Raw genomic sequence first — 19,800 nt, 5'->3', positions numbered from 1 at the left:
TTGATTGGCACCACATACCCAATTATCCACTCCTCCACCACCGACACACAGTAGCAGCAGTGTGTGCCATCTACAAGATGTCCTGCAGCAACTCTCCCAGGCTCCATTGACTGCACCTTCTAAACCTATCATCCCTGTGTATGTCCTTACACCGCACACAGCCCAACTATTCAAGAAGGCAGTTCATCATCAGCCTCTCCAGGGCAATTAGGGAGATGCTATGAAGACTGGCCCAGTCAGTGATACTGTTTCTGTTTCATAGCCACTTTATTGCCATCAGTCAGTACCATCCATCCACATCCAATCACATTGGCCCTTAAATGGAACTTTGTTTAGCTGCTCACTCTTGAAGGAGTGGGGAATGTGAGGGGTGGGAAAGGGGGTTGGGGGGGGGAGAGGTGCAGGGCAGAAGTGGGGGAGGGGTGGGGGGAAGGGGGAAGAAGGCAGCTGAAAGTTTTGAGCCTGCATTGTGAGTGTAATGTGTTTGGCCTCACATCCTGTGCTGTTGGCTTTTTGCTTGAAATGAATTTGTAGAGCCTTGACGTTGGACCTCATGTGTTAGTCAGGCCAGAGGTGTCTCTCCTGGAGTTTTGGAGGGTGGGGGGTGACCTGATTGATCCTGAAGGGTCTGCACAAAGTGGATGTGGGGAAGATGTTTCCTCTTGTGGATCTGTCCAGAAACAGGGGGCCACTGTTTTCAAATTAAGGATCACTGTTTTAGGGCAGAGACAGGGAGTATTTGGAACTCACCGTCCCAGGAGGTGGGTGGAGATGGTGGTCAATGGAAATTAAAACAGAGGTAAAGAGATCCTTGTTAGGCAGAGTATCATCGGTTATTGGGGTGGGTGGGAATGCTGAATTCAAAACAGAAACAGGTCAGTCATGATCTTATTGGAATGGGGTTGCAGGCTTGAGGGGCCAATGGCCTGCTCCTGCTCCTGATATATTTGTTTGTATAAATACCCAATTATATCAAATCTCTGTGGAATTGCAAAACTCGTTTCATGTTTGAGTCAGTGATTCATGAGGAGTGGGCAGCTACCGATTCATGGTTGTTTCAAAATGGCATTCACCAGCTGCCTCTATACAGTTGTCTCTGCGCTCAGGGGGCAATAGACTGGCATCAATGAGTCAGTGATGAGGGGGAGTGGGATAGAAGTGGAGGAGGGAAGGGCCTGGTATCCTGAATATTGATGAGATGTAGGAATAACGTGTCTGTAAAGGAGGGCTGTAGATAGTGACTGTCCAAATATGATTCTACTACAAGGGGTTGCCTGTACGAGCCCTTAAACAGCTTTGAGGTCATCATCAATTACATTTCCATTAGGTGCTGAGGGTTCTCTGACAAAGTCCCTCACAACAGCTTGAAGGGAGGGTCAGCTGAGCACTGTGTCATAGAGCAGTGAGTATAACCACAGGCACTAACACAAACATTCAACAAAGGGACCTGACATTGTTCCTTCTCCAGTAGCAGAGGTGCTCCTAAAGTTTCCTGTCACCAGCAAGGAGCAGCCGGCAGGAGGTGAGTTAGGACCTGGAGTTCTCTGATATAATAGTAACACCTATGTGACCCAAATCAAACTGATCTCATGAGAAATATTTGCAAGCAAAACTTTAATTTGAATGACATCTGTGTTCTTCTTTGTGCTTTGCATTTTAATTTGTTTTGAGGAATTATGAGCCCACATTTACTGTCCCATCCTAATACGTGTCTGAACTGATGAGCTCCACATGTTACAGAGAGCAGGAGAAAGTGAGGGCTGCAGATGCTGAGAGTTAGAGTCAAAACATATGGTGCTGGAAAAGCACAGTAGGTCAGGCAGCATCTGAGGAGCAGGACAGTCGGCCTTTCAGACCAGGATCCTTCATCAGGAAGGGCTTATGCCTGAAACATCGACTCTCCTGCTCCTCAGATGCTGCCTGACCTGCTGTGCTTTTCCAATGCCACACGTTTTGACTCGGCATGTTTCAGAGTCAACCCCAATGTTGGGGTCACATGTGACATGTGGGTCAGACCCGTTGAGGACAGCTGTTCCCTTCTCTAAGGGACTTCAGTGAACCAGCTCAGGATTTACAACATTCCACATTTAATGATTTGAGCTTCCAGTTCTAGATTTTTTTGAATTTAATTCAAATTTCACTAGTTGGGGTGATGGGATTCAAGTCTTTGTTACCAATGCTCTAAATGACTGCATCTGTTGTGTTCCCCTGACATTACTCACTCAGCTGGGTGGGAAGGCTGTGCTCATGATGAGGAAATCCATTTTTGTCCAGATTTGGAGGAGCCAGTGTTGGACTGGAGTGTACAAAGTTACAAATCACACAAGGAGAAAGTGAGGACTGCAGATGCTGGAGATCAGAGCTGAAAATGTGTTGCTGGAAAAGCGCAGCAGGTCAGGCAGCATCCAAGGAGCATTCAAAGTTTGGGAGACGATTTGTAGCTCGGGTGCTCGTTGTTGTGGTTCTGTTCGCCAAGCTGGGAATTTGTGTTGCAGACTTTTCGCCCCCTGTCTAGGTGACATCCTCAGTGCTTGGGAGCCTCCTGTGAAGCGCTTCTGTGATGTTTCCTCCGGCATTTATAGTGGTTTGAATCTGCTGCTTCCGGTTGTCAGTTCCAGCTGTCCGTTGCAGTGGCCGGCATATTGGGTCCAGGTCGATGTGTTTGTTTAAAATCTGCCAGACTACTGCGACCACTAGGACTCATAACAGCACACAAACTAACAGGCACTCTCAGACAACAACTCACCAGGGCGAAGGACCCAAGACCCAGCATGAGCAAAACCAATGTAGTGTACAAAATCCCATGCAAGGACTGCACAAAACACTACATAGGACAAACAGGAAGATAGCTAACAATCTACATCCATGAACACCAACTAGCCACGAAACGACACGACCAGCTATCCTTAGTAGCCACACACGCAGATGACAAACAACATGAGTTCGACTGGGATAACACTACTATTATAGGACAAGCCAAACAGAGAACAGCCAGGGAATTCCTAGAGGCATGGCACTCATCCACAGATTCAATCAATAAGCACATCGACCTGGACCCAATATACCGGCCACTGCAGCGGACAGCTGGAACTGACAACGGGAAGCGGCAGATTCAAACCACTACAAATGCCGGAGGAAAGATCACAGAAGCGCTTCACAGGAGGCTCCCGAGCACTGAGGATGTCACCTAGACAGGGGACGAAACGTCTGCAACACAAATTCCCAGCTCGGCGAACAGAACCACAATATCCAAGGAGCATTCCTGAAGAAGGGCTCATACCCGAAACGTCGATTCTCCTGCTCCTTGGATGCTGCGTGACCTGCTGCGCTTTTCCAGCAATACATTTTCAGTACAAATCACACAACACCAGGTTATAGTCCAACAGGTTTAATTGGAAGCACTAGCTTTCGGAGCAATGCTCCTTCACCAGGTGATTGTGAAGGATGACGGAGCAGTGCTCTGAAAGCTAGTGCTTCCACATAAACCTGTTGGACTATAACCTGGTGTGTGATTTGTAACTTTTTTGTCCAGGACATTTTTTTTCCTGTTAAGCTTAGACCTGTTTCATTCTGATATGAAGACGAAGTTCAATAATCCCAACCTTCCCTCACCCTCACCTTCCTGTATGTTTTTTGGGAAGTTTGAATTGAAATCACATGGAAACCAGCAAAAATCTAAGGCAGAAATGACACCAACTGCCCTTCCGATGTTGGTGTTAACAATGGTCTGTGATAGTTAAAGCTCCAGCCCAGCTACGATATTACCTCAGATGAAGAGCTGTTACCCAGTGACTCTATGTAAAATAATACAGTGAGTGCTGACCCAGACAGTACAGGCAGCTTCCCATTATTTCCCTCAGAAAGACCAGGGGGTAACTCAGAAACCAAGCAGACACAAACCTAGTCCAGTGGTTGCTCAGTCCATTAGAATTTAATCTGGTAATATGGTGTCAAATTTCTCAAGTTTTTGGTTTATCACCATTACATTTCTGTTCATGCAACATATGCCGAGCGTGAAATATTTTATAAATTGAACTGTGAGAATCAGGAATATTGTGAAGAAACCTGCAACTGGTAGATTAGAATGAGAGGAACTGGGGCTGAGATGTTGTCAGTTGTTTGATAAAGTGCAGTGTGATCTCCAGAAAATGACGCAAACCCCTAATCTCACTGTGACAACTGGTCAACTCTCCTGCAGCGTCATTATAAACTCTCAAAATAAAAGGAGACTCGCTGAGAGACACACTCTGATGGGATAGTCCACAGCAAAGCTGTTCCACAAAGACAGACTGAGAAGTCATGGAGCAATTTGGCTTCATTCTCATGGTCTCAGCTCTCCTACTGTCAATGACAGACCACGCTCAGTCACAGGAAGGTAAGGTTTGTACACCATACTTTCAGAGAGCAATGTAAGTTTCTGCATTCAAACCAGTTTAGAAAAGTAACCTCTCATCTTCATTGCCCTGCGCCTTCCTGCTCAGGGTTCATAAGAACTCAAACACTGTCTGTGAGCAAGCCCGAGCTCAGCTCAGGAAACCGCCGCTATTCCAGATTACATTTGTCCTGCCTTTGCTGTCCCTGAACTGCATTCAACCACATTGACCTTAAGGTATTTCTTAAAACAATATAGAGGGAGCTTTACTCTGTATATGACCCCGTGCTGTCCCTGTCCTGGGAGGGTTTGATGGGGGGACAGTGTAGAGGGAGCTTTACTCTGTATATGACCCCGTGCTGTCCCTGTCCTGGGGGGGTTTGATGGGGGGACAGTGTAGAGGGAGCTTTACTCTGTATATGACTCCGTGTTGTCCCTGTCCCTGGGAGTGTTTGATGGGGGGGACAGTGTGGAGGGAGCTTTACTCCGTATCTAACCCTATGCTGCCCCTGTCCTGGGAGGGTTTGATGGGGACAGTGTGGAGGGTGACCTGGGTCAATGTAAGGTTCTGACTTTCAGCTCATGTTACAGTCTAAGTGAAATTTGAATATTTTGTTGAATTCAGTGATTAATGTAGATGTTGCCATGTAGCAACCTCAGTTCCATTTCTTGGACATTCTTGGTTTTTTTGTGTCCTGTGGCTGCAGCTCTCTCTTGATCCCAGCACTTTTTGGGGGGATGTTTCTCACTCAGTCCCTCTGCTCCAGCTGAAACAGTTTTTTTTTTCTCTTTTCTGTCTTTATTCTTTTTGAGATGGTTCTCAATCTCTGCCCAGACATAGAAGAGAAAACACTTAGCCCTACCTCATCCCTGGTCCAACCCTCCAACTCAGCACTGCCTTCATGACCTGTCCTACCTGTCCATCTTCCTTCCCATCTATCCACTCCACCCTCCTCTCCGACCTATCACCATCACACCTCCCACCTTCACTCACCTATCACCTTCCCAGCTATCCTGCCCCAGCCCCACCTCTCACTCCCATTTAGCTCTCAGCCCCACTCCCCACCTCCCACCCCACATCCCTGATGAAGAACTTATGCCCGAAACATCAACTCTCCTGCCCCTCGGACGCTGCCTGACCTGTTGTGCTTTTCCAACACCACACCCTTGACTCTGATCTTCCACATCTGCTGGACTCACTGTCTCCAGGATGGATACAGATACCTGGCTAAGTCACAGAAGACCGAGTCGCAGTGGGAGGGTGTTTTTCTGACTGGAGATCTGAGACCAGTGGTGACCATAGATCTTCAAATCCTTACAGTGTGGAAACAGGCCATTTGGTCCAACAAGTCCACACTGACCCTCTGAAGAGAATCCCACCCAGACCCATCCACCCATTACTCTACATTTCCCATGACTAATGCAACTAACCTACACATCCCTGAACACTATCGGCAATTTAACATGGGCAATTCAGCCTAACCTGCACACCTTTGTACCGTGGGAGGAAATCCACACAGACACAGGGAGAATGCGCAAACTCCACATCGACAATGGCCCAAGGGTGGATTCGAACGCAGGTCCCTGGCGCTGTGAGGCAGCAGAGTTAACCACTGAGCCACCTTGCCGCCCAGTAGTGTTCTGCAAGGATCAGTGCTGGGACCCCCGTTGTGTGTAATGTTTATAAATGATTTGAAGGAGAATGTAGGTGGCCTGATTAGTAAATTTGTGGATGATAGAAAGATTGGGAGGGGGGCTGCAGATAGTGAGGAGGATTGACAGAGGACACAACACGATATGGAAAGGTCGGAGACTTGGGCGGAGAAATGGCAGATGCAGTTTAATCCAGAGAAATGCAAAGTGATGCATTTTGGGAGATCTAATGCAGGAGGGAAGTATACAGTCAAAGGCAGATCCCATAGTAGCATCAACGTACAGAGGGATCTAGATGTACATCCTTCTAAACTCCATCGAGTATAGACCCAGAATCCTCAAACATTCCTCATATGTTAAGCTTTTCATTCCTGGCACCATTCTCGTGAACCTGCTCTGAACCCGCTCCAGGGCCAGTACATTCTTCTTGAGATATGGGGCCCAAAACTGTGCACAATGCTCCAAATGTGGTCTGACCAGAGCTTTATAGGGACGCAGAAGTAAAATCAAGTCCTCTCAAAATAAATGTCATTATTGCATTTGCCTTCCTAACCACTGACTCAACTTGTAAGTTTACCTGGAGAGAATCCTGGATTAGAGCTCCCAAGTCTCTTTGCGCTTCAGAGATATGAATGATTAGATTCCCTACAATGTGGAAACAGGTCCTTCGGCCCATCAAGTCCACATTAACCCTCTGAAGAGTAACCGACCCCCCCCTTCTGACTAATGCACCTATCACTATGGGCAATTTAGCATGGCCATTTCACCTGACCTGTACATCTTTGGACTGTGGTAGGAAACCGGAGCACCCGGAGGAAACCCACACAGACACGGGGAGAATGTGCAAACTCCACACAGACAGTCGCCCGAGGCTGGAATCGAACCTGGGGCCCTGGTGCTGAGGCATCAGTGCTAAACACTGAGCCACCGTGCCACTGTAAAATGTTCTCCCTGTTTGGAAAGTAGTCCATGCCTCTATTCTTCCTACCAGAGTGAACGACCTCACAGTTTCCCACATTGTACTCCATCTGCCATTTCTTTACCCGCTCTCCTAACCTGCCCAAGTCCTTCTGCAGCTCCCCCACTAGGGTACCCCACAGGGTAGCTCTGGACAGTACATGGATGAGAGATGTGCCATAAGAGTATAGCTGTGTTGGTATCTGTCAGGTGCCAATGTCCATGGATATGGGGTGTTCATGGTCACTGCCCACTGAGTGTACCCTGAGATATTGGTACCAGGTGTCCCAGATGGCAGCTGGGAGGAGCCCGAGCTGGGGTCATCAGGTTCCCGCTCGGACTCTTGTGTTGGGAATGCTTAGCATCTCATTCCTATCCGGAGAGTGGGAGAACAGGATCCTGCACATCATGGTATTCCAAGATGGAGAGAATCTTGGAAAAAATTGTGGCTGTAGGAGCTGCTCCTTCTAAGGGTATTTTAGATTTGGAGGTGATTTCCTCAAATTCAGGAGCAGTATAATTACTGTTTTATAAACTGTTGTATTGTTTTGGAACTTTGGGGGATAAACGATCAAAACAACGGCACTTTAGAGGAAGGAGAAAGAGAGACAAAGGTAGAGAACACATGGTCAGTGAGAGTGAGAGAGAGAGAGAAAGAAACCTACACTGCTGTCAGATACAGCAGTGATTCTGCACAGCTACTGCCTTTGCTGTTTGAGTTCAAGTATATCTAGACATCAGAATATATTGAAGAAAAATTAACAAACAGCGAAGACCACAGCTGACTTTGGAGGAACCTGGGTGGGTGAGCTCCCAGCACAGGAACAGCTAAGTGCATTGTTTTTAAATATAATGTTGCTGCCTGTTTAATACTGACTAGAGTGGATTTTGTTTTGGTTATATGTTATATCGAGATCTGTCTGTTGTTTAAAATTTAAAAATATAAAACATATTTGCTAAGTTAGCCTGGAGCAGTGTGTTTTTAGAGCAGTAAGACTGTGCTGTTTTCTGTAGATTGTTAAGGTGCAGAGATGGCCTTTAGTAGAGTGACGTGCTCTTCCTGTTGGATGTGGGAGTGTAGGGAGAGTTTCCATGTTACTGATGATTGTGGCTGTAGTAAGTGTGTTTGGTTGCGAATCCTATCAGATCACATGGATCAGTAGGAGTGACAGTCAGAGGCAATGAGGAATTTACAGGAGCTGGGGGATGATGTGATAGGTGCAGTTATACAAAGGGAGAAAAGTCACAGATACTGTCAGGTAGACGGGTTAACTCCAGGAAAGGTAAGAGTGGGAGGTAGGTTGTGGAGGAGTCTCCTGTGTCTATCCTCATCTCAAACCAGTATGCTGCTTTGGAAAATGTAGGGGGTGATGAATACAATGCCATGGTGAAACTACATCAGGAGTACTATCTTGTTGTGGCTAATAGTCAAGATAGGACACATTGTTATAGGATACATTGCCATAGGATCTGTTCAGAGCAGGTTCACTCGACAGCCTCCTGGGATCAAAGCACTAGCTTTTGGAGCGCTGCTCCATCATCAGGTGGTTGTAGAGAATAAGATCATAAGACACAGAATTGATAGCTATAAATTCTGTGTCTTATTCTCCACAACCACCTGATGAAGGAGCAGCGCTCGGAAAGCTAGTGCTTCCAAATAAACCAGTTGGACTATAACCAGGTGTTGTGTGATTTTGCCACCTCACGTGTCACAAACTCCTCAATTATCTTGTGCACCAACTCTACAGCAGGCACCACAACCTTGAATATAAGATGGAGTCCACACTGTCAGCATGTGCTCAGGATACAGCAGTATGTATACGGAACATTGGCCAAGAGGCAAGGTGACAAAACTACACTACATACATGCACACCAAGAACAGGAAACTGGAGAAACTTGGCATCACCACCAGCAGTAGCCAAGCCCTCCCTGCACCACAGTGGGAAATGTTATCACCGCAGGGAAGTCGATCGTCAACTTATCGGACCACACCATTCAACAGGAAGAGATTGAAGTTCTCACAGGGGTCTCAATTTCTGCCCCCCCACCAAAATGGACCTCATTGGTCTTGAACAGACATGGAGGAATTCATCAGACGAATGAGACTCTGGGACTTCTTTCAAGATGCCAGCAGTGGTCCTAATGAGCCCAACGAGGAACCGGAACTGTCATCACAGGGATCTGTAGAAGGATGACCAAAGAAGGAGTCAACTTGGACCTCACCAGAGGGCCACTGCCCTGGGCTTGACATGTATGCTCAAACTGTCAGGAGATACATAAATGTCAGATTCATCAACCGCACCCACTGGCTATAAATTGTGTCTTACGATCTTATACTTCGCAACTATCTGATGAAGAAACAGCGCTCCGAAAGCTAGTGCATCCAAATAAACCTGTTGGACTATAACCTGGTGTTACATGATTTTTAACTTTGTCCACCCCAGTCCAACACCGGCTCCTCCTCCTCATCATGGGATAAAAGAGCTGATTTTATGGGGAAAGGGTGAACAGGCTGTGCCTGTGAGAGGTGATCTTATTGAAACAGGTGAGGGGGCTGAGAGGGCTTCATATGTACCATGATGACAGAATCCCTTGTAGGAGGATGTAGAATGAATGCTTAAAAATAAGGAATTGCCAGTTTAAGAGTGAGATAAGTGGAGTGTTTCTTTTTCTCTCAGAGAGCTGTGAGTCTGTGGAACCCTCTGTTTCAGAGATCAGTGAACCCAGAGACTTTGAACAGCTTTATAGACTCTTGACAAATACTAGTCAGAATTGTCCTGGACCAGGAATAACATGATGAGAAATTTGACCGAATTGTATGAGTTAATGGCTGTCGGGGCTTCGGTGCAAATGTTGAGCCGAGACCACAATCAGAACAGTCACCATTTTGGTGAACGTTACGGTAGGTTCAAGGGGCTGAATGGCCTCCTCATGCGCTTAATTCTACTTCAAGCAGGTGAGGAGAAGTGATCTTTTCAATAATATTTTAGTTAATCACAACAAATATTTTAAAATTTCTTTTTAACATGTCTCTATCACACTTTCATTAAACCTCGTTCACCAGATCAAAAGTAAAGCCAATGCCCAGATTTTCTTGAGTGAAAAAGTGGAGATTTATTCTCTATTAAACTTAAGAAAAAGGAAAAATTTGACATCAAACATGTGCACAGACATAGGTAATAAACTTACAAAGACAGTGGGGAGAGGTGTCCATACAGACAGGAAGGCAAAGGCAAGTTCAGTTTAAAGTTCTGTTGAGCCGTTTGCATTTCTTGAGTAAGAGTGACCATGCGAATATCCTTGGTTCTTGGTGAATTCCTGTTGCTTCAAGATGATTTGTCATCAATCACTGACTTTTGAACTTAATGAAAAAGAGAGACAACCAGAATATCTTCCAATTTTTGCTTACAAATCTATTTGCCCTTGTCTCTATTCTGCTGCTCGCTATCAGCTATTGATAAAGTTATATTGGCATATTCCTGAATTTGTTGATTGCTTTCCTGAGCTGAATACTCTGCAGACAATCTTTCATTTCAGTGTGTAACTTCCAGAAATCTTTGGCAGATCTCAAACTCAGCTACAGTGTCCTTTTACAGGAATGTTCATTTCAGCTGAGACTGACCCGAGGTCCCATCAGCCTCAGCATCACTGGGTCAAAAACCTGGGACTCCCTCCCTAAGAACATTGTGGGTGTCAGCATCACCTCCATCCTGTGAGTGAATTAAAAAAAGAGTTCTGAAAAAGGGTCATCCAGCCTGAAACGTAAACTCTGCTGTCTCTCCACAAATGCTGCCAGACTTGCTGAGTTTTTCCAGCAATCTCTGTTTTTGTTTGTGAATTAAAAAAGACTTCAGCTTTCTCTGTGTTTTGTTACCTCAGTAATGTCAGTATCTGTCCCCGGGTACAATCATTGGGAAACAATAAAGTTCTCAGCAAAGGTACAGTGGCCGAATGGCTTTCTTTCTACTGTTTCATTGTTTGATTTCAAATATGGAGCAAGACCCCCCGCCCCCCAGCCCCTCTCCCCGGTCCCTCTCCCCAGCCCCTCTGCCCGGCCCCTCTCCCCGGCCCCTCTCCCCGGCCCCTCTGCCCGGCCCCTCTGCCCGGCCCCTCTCCCCGGTCCCTCTCCCCGGCCCCTCTCCCCGGTCCCTCTCCCCGGCCCCTCTCCCCGGCCCCTCTGCCCGGCCCCTCTCCCCGGCCCCTCTCCCCGGCCCCTCTCCCCGGACCACATCCTGCCTTGTGATGTTGAGATTGAGGATTAGCCATTACCACATTGTACAGTAGAGCAGGCTCAAAAGGCTGAATGGCCTACTCACAGTTTCCATGTTTGTGTTCGCCTGAAAGGTCCATGTGGGAGTGGTCCTTATTCTCCTCATCTTTCGAAGATAATGCTTAGCAAAGAAAACGAGACCTGAATGTAGCTTGAGACTATTACAAAACCAGAAACCCTACTGTCAACCTGAGAGTCTAATCTTTCAGTTTTCTCTTGTCTGTGCAGAGTTCTCAGGAGATGATAATCGTGGAAGAGTTTTAGTTTTTGACGTTGATACATCAACAAAGTTGCCAAATAATTCTAAGGCTGTTTTAAATAAATCAGCGGAAGGTCTACTCACCAGCAGTTTCACCAGAATGGTGCTGCCCAGCTTTTATACCATTGTCTTTGTAATCGGGCTCCCAGCCAATGGGTTAGCCATGTACAATCTCATCACAAAGGCCCAGCGATTACCGTCCACCATCTTCCTGATGAACCTGGCTGTAGCTGACCTGCTCCTGTGCCTCGTGCTGCCGTTCAAAATTCACTATCACTTCCTGGGCAACCACTGGCTCTTTGGTGAGGCTCTGTGTCGGACAATGACGGCCTTCTTCTACGGGAACATGTACTGCTCCGTCCTGCTGCTCACCTTCATCAGTGTGGACAGATACTTCGCTCTGGTCCACCCGTTTCTCTCCAAGCGATTCCGGGGCAATGGCTTCGCTGTCCGGAGCTGTTGTGTGATTTGGCTGCTTGTTGTCGTTGCCATGTTACCGTTTCTCCTCCGTAGACAGACCTATCCAATCCAGAACCTCAACATCACCACCTGCCATGATGCCTTACCAACATCATTGGTCACTGATTATTTTTTTTACTACTTTTTGTGTTTGGTTGTGTTTGGGTTTTTTATTCCGTCTCTTATTACCATATTCTGTTACCTGTCTATTGTCAGATCATTGATATTGGAAGAAAGCAAGTATTGTAAAGCTATAATGACCATGGTGTTGGTACTGACTGTGTTTTTGATATGTTTCACTCCCAGTAATATAACCCTGTTGGTACATCACTCACCGATCCACCTCACTGACAGCAATGACCTGTATTTACTCTATCTGATCTGCCTTCTGCTCAGCACCTTCAACAGCTGCCTTGACCCTTTTATCTATTATTACATTTCTGAGGAATTTCGGAATGAAGTCAGAAGAATAGTATTTAATAAAGTCAAGAAAGGTAAGGGATCTAGGAATGGCCTCATTCATACGGACAGCTCCACAGCGTCCAGGTCAGCAGCTACGCTGCGGTGTGTTTAACTGCAATGGGATTGTCAAGGAGAAAGTGAATGGGTTCAATGGAAAATTTTCTGACAGTACAATTTCAGGACGGTAAACAATTAAAGAAGCAAACAGCATTTTTGGTTTTATAAATTAACACACTGGATGTGAAGGTGCAAGAGGTATCAGAAAGCTAATCAAGTTACCAATCAAGAGCTGTGTGCAGTTTTGGGAACCCCATGAGGAGCTGCAAGGGCCAGAGAGTGAGCAGTAGAAATTCACTGGGATCAGACCGTCATTCCAAACAGAGAGTAGATCAACACCATTGGGACAGGATCAGTGTCCTTCTGAAGGGTGGGACAGAGATTTGTAAACTATGAAATGCCTTTGCTCAGCTGCATTATAAAAAGGCGTGTTCTCTAATTACAGCATCAGGAATTGAGGCAATAGTTTTAAATAATCAAAAACAAAGAGGAAAAGAATTAGGAGGAATTCCATTTTCACAGACAGCTGTTAACAGACAAATTCCTGTCACAGGAAGTGGTGGAGACACAGACTATTGCATCTGGTAATGAAGAGTTGGATAAATACTCGGTCATGAGTACAAGGACCTGTGGAGTGAGGCAGGTGGATTAGTTTAGGGATTGATACTGGGCAATGGGGAAAGAGTGCAGCAGTGGTGTTATTATGGAGATTAGAAGTTTGGGATTTTGGAAATTTATGGGCTAATTTTTCTATATTTTGTGACACTTTATAACTGTAACATCAATATTTTTAAATGTCCATATAACCCTGTCAACCTATGGATTCTAAGCTTCTATGTAACCCAGTCACCTATAGAATGAGAGCTTCTATATAACCCTGTCCTCCTACAGATTCCAAGTCTGCTCACTGCGTTGCAGTGATCCCCTTAATGACTTGAACTGCTTTCAGAAATTCAGTTTGAACTCACCTGAGCCAGTCTTACCTCATCTGCTGTTCTTCAGACAGACAATGTCAATGTGATCCCAGATCTTACATCTCGTCCCAGATCTGACCACCCTCTCAATGCTGCAATACTTCCTGGCCTCAGTAGCTCACTACATTGACCATTCACCAGGCTCATCCGCAGTACTCCCCAAGGCCTGGATTAATCCCAGTATTAACACAAACACTCGCCTCATTCCTGGGAAGTTTAGCAAGGTGTGTTCCCATGAGGTGGGTATAGAGGGGTTTCCCACTGGTCCAGTGCAGATGGGGAAATGTGTTATTTGAGCTGGACACTCTAGTGTTTCCCAACAGGCTTGGAAGCTGCTTCTGGAAGCTCATCAAGTCTGCCTGGGAACTGGGAGTGGCCTCTCAATAATTAATACACATCCTGAAGACAAGGAGCTGATAAGAAAAAGCCAGAAGGCAACAAAAAGTGAGGGTGTGGGGGGAAGGAGAAAGTGAGAAATTAGAACACAAGGAATGGTCTGTGCTGATGACACAGAGGGGAATGTGAAGGTTCATATCCCCATCACTCACCACTGCTGACCCCACACTCTCACACACTGATAACTCCCAATACCTCCTGTCACCCCACCCCACCCCCAGTATCACTGTCCCCCTCCCCCCAGGTCCCTCCTGTATCACTGTCACCCACCCCCCAGTTCCTCGTGTGTCACTGTCCCTCAGTCCCTCCTGTATCACTGACCCCCTCCCCACCATCCGGTCCCTCCTGTATCACTGTCCCCATCCCCCCTGTATCACTGTCACCCACCCCCAAGTTCCTCGTGTATCACTGTTCCCCCTCCCCCCCAGTCACATACACATACCACCCTCTGAGTGAAAATATTGCCCCTTATGTCTCTTTTATATCTTTCCCCTCTCACCCTAACTTATGCCCTCTAGATCTGGACCCCCCCTCCCTCCCCCCCAGGAAAAAAGACCTGGTCTATTTATCCTATCCATGCCCCTCATAATTTTGTAAACCTCTATAAGGACACCCCTCAGCCTCTGACACTCCAGGGAAAACAGCCCCAGCCTGTTCAGCCTCTCCCTGTAGCTCAAATCCTCCAACCCTGGCAACATCCTTATAAACCTTTTCTGAACCCTTTCAAGTTTCACAACATCTTTCTGATTGGAAGGAGACCAGAATTGCATGCAATATTCCAACAGTGGCCTAACCAATGTCCTGTACAGCCGCAACATGACCTCCCAACTCCTGTACTCAATACTCTGACCAATAAAGAAAAGCATACCAAACGCCTTCTTCACTATCCTATCCAGCTGTGACTCCACTTTCAAGGAGCTATGAACCTGCACTTCAAGGTCTCTTTGTTCAGCAACACTCCCTAGGACCTTACCATTAAGTTTATAAGTCCTGCTAAGATTTGCTTTCCCAAAACACAGCACCTCGCATTTATCTGAATTAAACTCCATCTGCCACTTCTCAGTCCATTGGCCCATCTGATCTAGATCCTGTTGTAATCTGAGGTAACCCTCTTCACTGTCCACTACACCTCCAATTTTGGTGTCATCTACAAACTTACTAACTGTACCTCTTATGCTCGCATCCAAATCATTTATGTAAATGATAAAACGTAGAGGACTCAGCACCGATCCTTGTGACACTCCACTGGTCACAGGCCTCCAGTCTGAAAAACAACCCACCACCACCACCCTCCGTCTTCTACTTTTGAGCCAGTTTTGTATTTGAAATATTTTGTTTCATTACTATGAAGCTGAGAATAATGTCATTGTTGAGGTTCTGCTTGAGTCCAACTCTGTTCAAACCTTTGAGGTGGGTTTTGAGTTATTGTGTTTGTGTTGTGTGGGAGACCGGGCTCCCTCTCTGCAGGGCAGTTGTTTGAATCATTCCTCAGTTGTTGATCAAAGCTGGTGGTTACAGAAGAAAGTGAGGATTGCAGATGCAGGAGACCAGAGTCAAGAGAGTGGTGCTGGAAAGGCACAGCAGGTCAGGCGGCACACAAGGAGCAGGAGAATCGATGTTTCGGGCAAAAGCCCTTCATCAGGAATGTGGCTGAGAGTTAAACAGGAAGGGGGTGGAGGTAGGGGGAAGGTATCTGGGAAGGTGATAGATAGACACAGGTGGGGGCTGATGGTGATAGGTCAGAGAGGAAGTGGAGTTGATAGGTGGAAAGGAAGACGGAGAGTTTGAGGGGGCAGTGCCGAGTTGGAAGGTTGAATCTTGAATAAGGTGGGGGGAGGGGAAATGAGGAAACTGGTAAAATCTGCATTGATCCCGTATGTTGGAGGGTCCCAAGGCAGAAGATGAGGTGTTCTTCCTCCAGGTGTCGGGAGGGAGCAGCGATGGAGGAGACGCAGGACCTGCATGTCCCTGGCAAAGTGGGAGGGGAAATTGAAGTGTTCAGCCATGGGGTGGTGGGGTTGCTTAGTGACGGTGTCCTGGAGATGTTCCCTGAAACATTCCACAAGTTGGTGTCTTGTCTCCCTGATGTAGAGGAGGCCACATTAAGAGCAACGGACACAGTAGATGAGGTGATTGGATGTGCAGGGAACTCTCTGCTGGATGTGGAAGGATCCTTTGGGGCCTTGGATAGAGGTGAGGGGGAATATGTGGGCACAGGTTTTACACCTCATGCAGTGGCAAGGGAAGGTTCTGGGAGTGGAGGATGAATTGGTGGGGGGGCGTGGAAACAAGAGAGTCATGGGGGGAAAGGTCTCTGCGGAATGCTAAAAGGGATGGGGAGGGAAATATATCTCCGGCGATGAGGTCTGACTCTCGGTGGCGGAATAGGTGGAGGATGATGTTGTTGGAGGTTGTTGGTGGAATTGGCCGACATTCAAAGCTTCAAAGGATCCTTCCACATCCGACAGAGAGTTCTGGGCACATCCAAATACAGAGTCAAAACGCTCTCAAATGAGAAAGTCATGAGAACATTTGGACTTGAGCACAAAGGAGATAATTGAGAAATGTATGTGGATGGGATATGTTTAAACAAAGTTTCACATGCCTCTATTCATGAAAGGAAATCCAGAAAACTATGGACCAATGAGTCTCACGTTGATGGTTGGAACGCTATTGGGGATGCACGTTTGGAAAAGCACAGCCTAATTAGGGGCAGCCTGGTGCTGGGAAGGTTATGCTGCACTAAGTTGATTGAATCTTTCAAGAAGGTGACAATGGTAATTGATGAGGGAAGAGCAGTGGTTGTTGTTTACATAGATTTTACTAAGGCTTTTGACAAGGTCCCTCATGGTAGGCTCATCCAGAAGATCAAAATGCTTGGGATCCACAGTGACGTGACCACTTGGATTCAAAATTACCTTGCCCATAGAAGACTGTGGTTGGTGGTGGAAGAGAGGTTTTCAGGCTGGAGGTCCATGACTAGTGGTGTTCCATAGGGATCCATACTGGGACCTCTGTTGTGATATATATAAATGACTTGGATGAAAATGTAGAGAGGTGGGTTAGTAAGTTTGCAGATGACAGAATGATCATGGATCTTTGTGGATAATGTAGAAGGTTGCTAAAGGATATAGCAGGATATAGATCAGTTGGAGAAATGGGCAGAGAAATGGCAGATGGAGTTTAATCTGGATAAGTGTAAGGTGTTGCACTTCGGAAGATCAAATGTTAAAGAAAAGTATCCAGTTACTGGCAAGTCCCTGACCTGCATTGATATGTACAGAGGGATTATGGGGATCAAGTCCATAGCTCCCTGGTGTGGCCATGCAAGTAGATAGGGTGGTAAAGGAGGGGTATGGCAATGCTGGCCTTTATTGATTGGGGCATTGAGTGCGAGAGTCAGAATGTCATGTTGCAGCTTTTTAAGACTTTGGTTGGCCACATATAGAGTATTGCGTTCAATTCTGGTCGCCACACTATAGGAAGGATGTGGAGGCTTTGGAGAGGGTACAGAAGAGGTTTACCAGGATGCTGCCTGAATTAGAGGATATGGGCTATAAGGAGAGGCTCGAAAAACATGGTTGTTTTCTATGGAGCAGCAGAGGCTGAGGGGAGACTTATAAAATAATGAGACACATAGATGGGGTTGATGGTCAGAATCATTTTCCCAGAGTTGAAATGTTTAATACGAGGGCACATACATTTAAGGTGAGGGGGGAAAGTTCAAAGGAGATGTGAGGGACAAGTTTTTTACACAGGGAGTGGTAGGAGTCTGGAACAAGCTGCCAGGGGTGGGGGTGGAGGCAGGTGCAAAGGGGCATTGAAGGGACTTTTAGATACGCACATGGATATACAACGGAGGGATATGGACCAAGGGCAGGCAGAAGGGATTAGTTTAATTTGGCGCATGTTCAGCACAACATAGTTTACCAACAGGCCTGTTCCCATGCTGTACTGTTTTATATTCTCTGCTGCCTGATAACAAAAAAACAATAAACAAAATCCCTACTTTTCAAATTTGCATATTTTAAAATTTCTCATGAAGCAAAATATTTCCAAGTCAGGATGGCTTGTGGCTTGGAGGGGAATGTGCAGTGGTTGGTGTTCCCCTGTAGCTGCTGGCTTTGTGGCTGTTGCCTGTTCGTTTGTGGGGCAGTTACTTGCCACTTGTCAGCCCAAACTTGGATAGTGCCCAGATCTTGCTGCCTTTGAACTCGGCCTGTTTCCGTATCCGAGGAGTGGCGAATGGTGCTGAACATGGTGCATCATCGGCGAACATCAGTGACCATCCCCACTTCTGACCTTGTGGTGGAGGGAAGGTCATTGATGAAGCAGCTGAAGACGGTTGGACCTAGAACACTCCCCTGAGGAACTCCTGCAGAGATGTCCTAGAGCTGAGATGACTGACAACCACAACCATCTTCCAGCATACGAGACTCCAACCAGTCAGGGTTTGCTCCATGATACCCATTGATTCCAGTTTTGCCAGGGCTCCTTGATGCCACATTCGTTTCAAATGCAGTTTTGATGCCAAGGGCTCACTCCCACCTCAACTGTTTTGTCCAGTTTGGACAAGACTCTTGTGATGAAGTGTATGTGGTTGATACATATTTTAGTATCATTTATTTTTAAGTTTGGATGTTTGAAATTTGATTTTGTGCTATCTGGATTTTTCTGTGCATTTGAAGATTAAATTGTATTTCTGAAGCCATGGTGACTCCTTTATAAAGAAATTGAATCAAGTTTCAGAACAAGTGAGTTATTGTGATCATTGGGAGAGTTTCGGATTGAACTCGGGTAAATACATTTGTATCAGCGTCTCTGTTGGAAATGTCTGGGTTTGGTTCTTTTCTACGTTTAGTGGAAACGCCCACATTTGTAAACAAAAGTGTTTTTGTTAGGTTTAGTTTGTCGCAGTTCTGCAGAGGCCCTTGGATGAAACTCAGTGTTTACATCAACATTCCTGAAAAGGGCGAGAATGGTAAACAAGAATACAGAAGAGCAAAGGACCAGCAATAGGCCATTCAGTCCATCAAGCCTGCTCTGCTAGTACGATCATGGCTGATCAAACTCTTCAATCCCACTCCATCTTCGTAAGCTGGGACCTAGCCCCAGCACCACCCTTCCTCAGACCTCAGATAAACCTCTCCACCTCATTGGGAACCAATATGTCAGATTCACCGTGACTACCCTAAATGCTCCATCATTTACCTGGCTCCCATGCTACATTGCACAATGACCCTCTCCACCTTACCCATTGTGCAGCCTACTCCCCTGACCTTTTACCTCATACCCACATGGCACCCTACCCACCTGACGCTCAATCCCCTCCCATCCCCCCTGGCACCCTCTGCTCACATTTATCATTTGACAGACGCTGTCAAAATGGCTGTCTCTGATGCTGGATCTTTAAGAACATGGCTGCTGGCTGCTGTGAAAATGGAGCATGGTTTGCATTTCCCTGACAGTTCTGCACTATGGGAGAAATGTCAGAATGGAACTTTGGCTCCTAATTTATGAGGGAGCCCTGAGCTGAGGCTTTTGTCAGACATGTTATTGGCTTGTCATTAAAATGGAATGAAGTGGTAATCTACATGAGAAGCACACTCGTTGTAAAATCTTTCTCAGTAGCACTGGAGAAACTCAGCAGGTTTAGTAGCAACTGTGGGGAGAGATTTAGTTAATCTGGATAGAGACTTAGTGAACCCAGGTAGAGGTCACTGTGGACTCAAAATGTTAACTCTGCTTTTCTCTCCACAGATACTGCCAGACCTGCTGAGTTTCTCCAGCATTCTCTGTTTTTTATTTCGTATTTCCAGCATCCACAGTATTTTGCTTTTATTTGCTCGATGAAATGGCAGTTGGATAAACAGTGATGACAGGACATTATTCATTCAATGGGAGGGTGCACAGGGTTTGAGTTCACTGTCTTATCTAAAA

At 46.3% G+C, this 19,800-nt stretch overlaps 2 protein-coding genes across 2 annotated transcripts in view; both read left to right on the top strand.

Moving 5' to 3' along the window:
• The first annotated feature begins 4,230 nt into the window (after positions 1-4,230).
• LOC132829181 (proteinase-activated receptor 3-like) lies at positions 4,231-18,572 on the top strand. The gene is made up of 2 exons (XM_060846541.1): positions 4,231-4,375; positions 11,482-18,572. Exons 1-2 carry the CDS (start codon positions 4,300-4,302, stop codon positions 12,543-12,545), a joined length of 1,140 nt encoding a protein of 379 aa, XP_060702524.1. The 5' UTR covers positions 4,231-4,299; the 3' UTR covers positions 12,546-18,572.
• The window catches only part of LOC132829180 (proteinase-activated receptor 4-like), a 37,053-nt gene continuing 21,614 nt past the window's right edge, over positions 4,362-19,800 (top strand). Inside the window, exon 1 of the mRNA XM_060846539.1 lies at positions 4,362-4,380. The gene's annotated coding sequence lies outside the window, so the exon portion shown is untranslated. The remainder of the gene's footprint in view (positions 4,381-19,800) is intronic.

This window comes from Hemiscyllium ocellatum, chromosome 28 (assembly GCF_020745735.1).
Source record: "Hemiscyllium ocellatum isolate sHemOce1 chromosome 28, sHemOce1.pat.X.cur, whole genome shotgun sequence".
Taxonomy (NCBI): Eukaryota; Metazoa; Chordata; class Chondrichthyes; order Orectolobiformes; family Hemiscylliidae; genus Hemiscyllium; species Hemiscyllium ocellatum.
This window is presented reverse-complemented; position numbering and strand designations above follow the sequence as displayed.

Excerpts from the sequence above, each read along its gene's own strand:
- LOC132829181 (XM_060846541.1), top strand. The coding sequence starts at position 4,300 with ATGGAGCAATTTGGCTTCATTCTCATGGTCTCAGCTCTCCTACTGTCA. Across the intron at positions 4,376-11,481 it reads CCACGCTCAGTCACAGGAAG|AGTTCTCAGGAGATGATAAT; the intron begins GTAAGGTTTGTA and ends TTGTCTGTGCAG.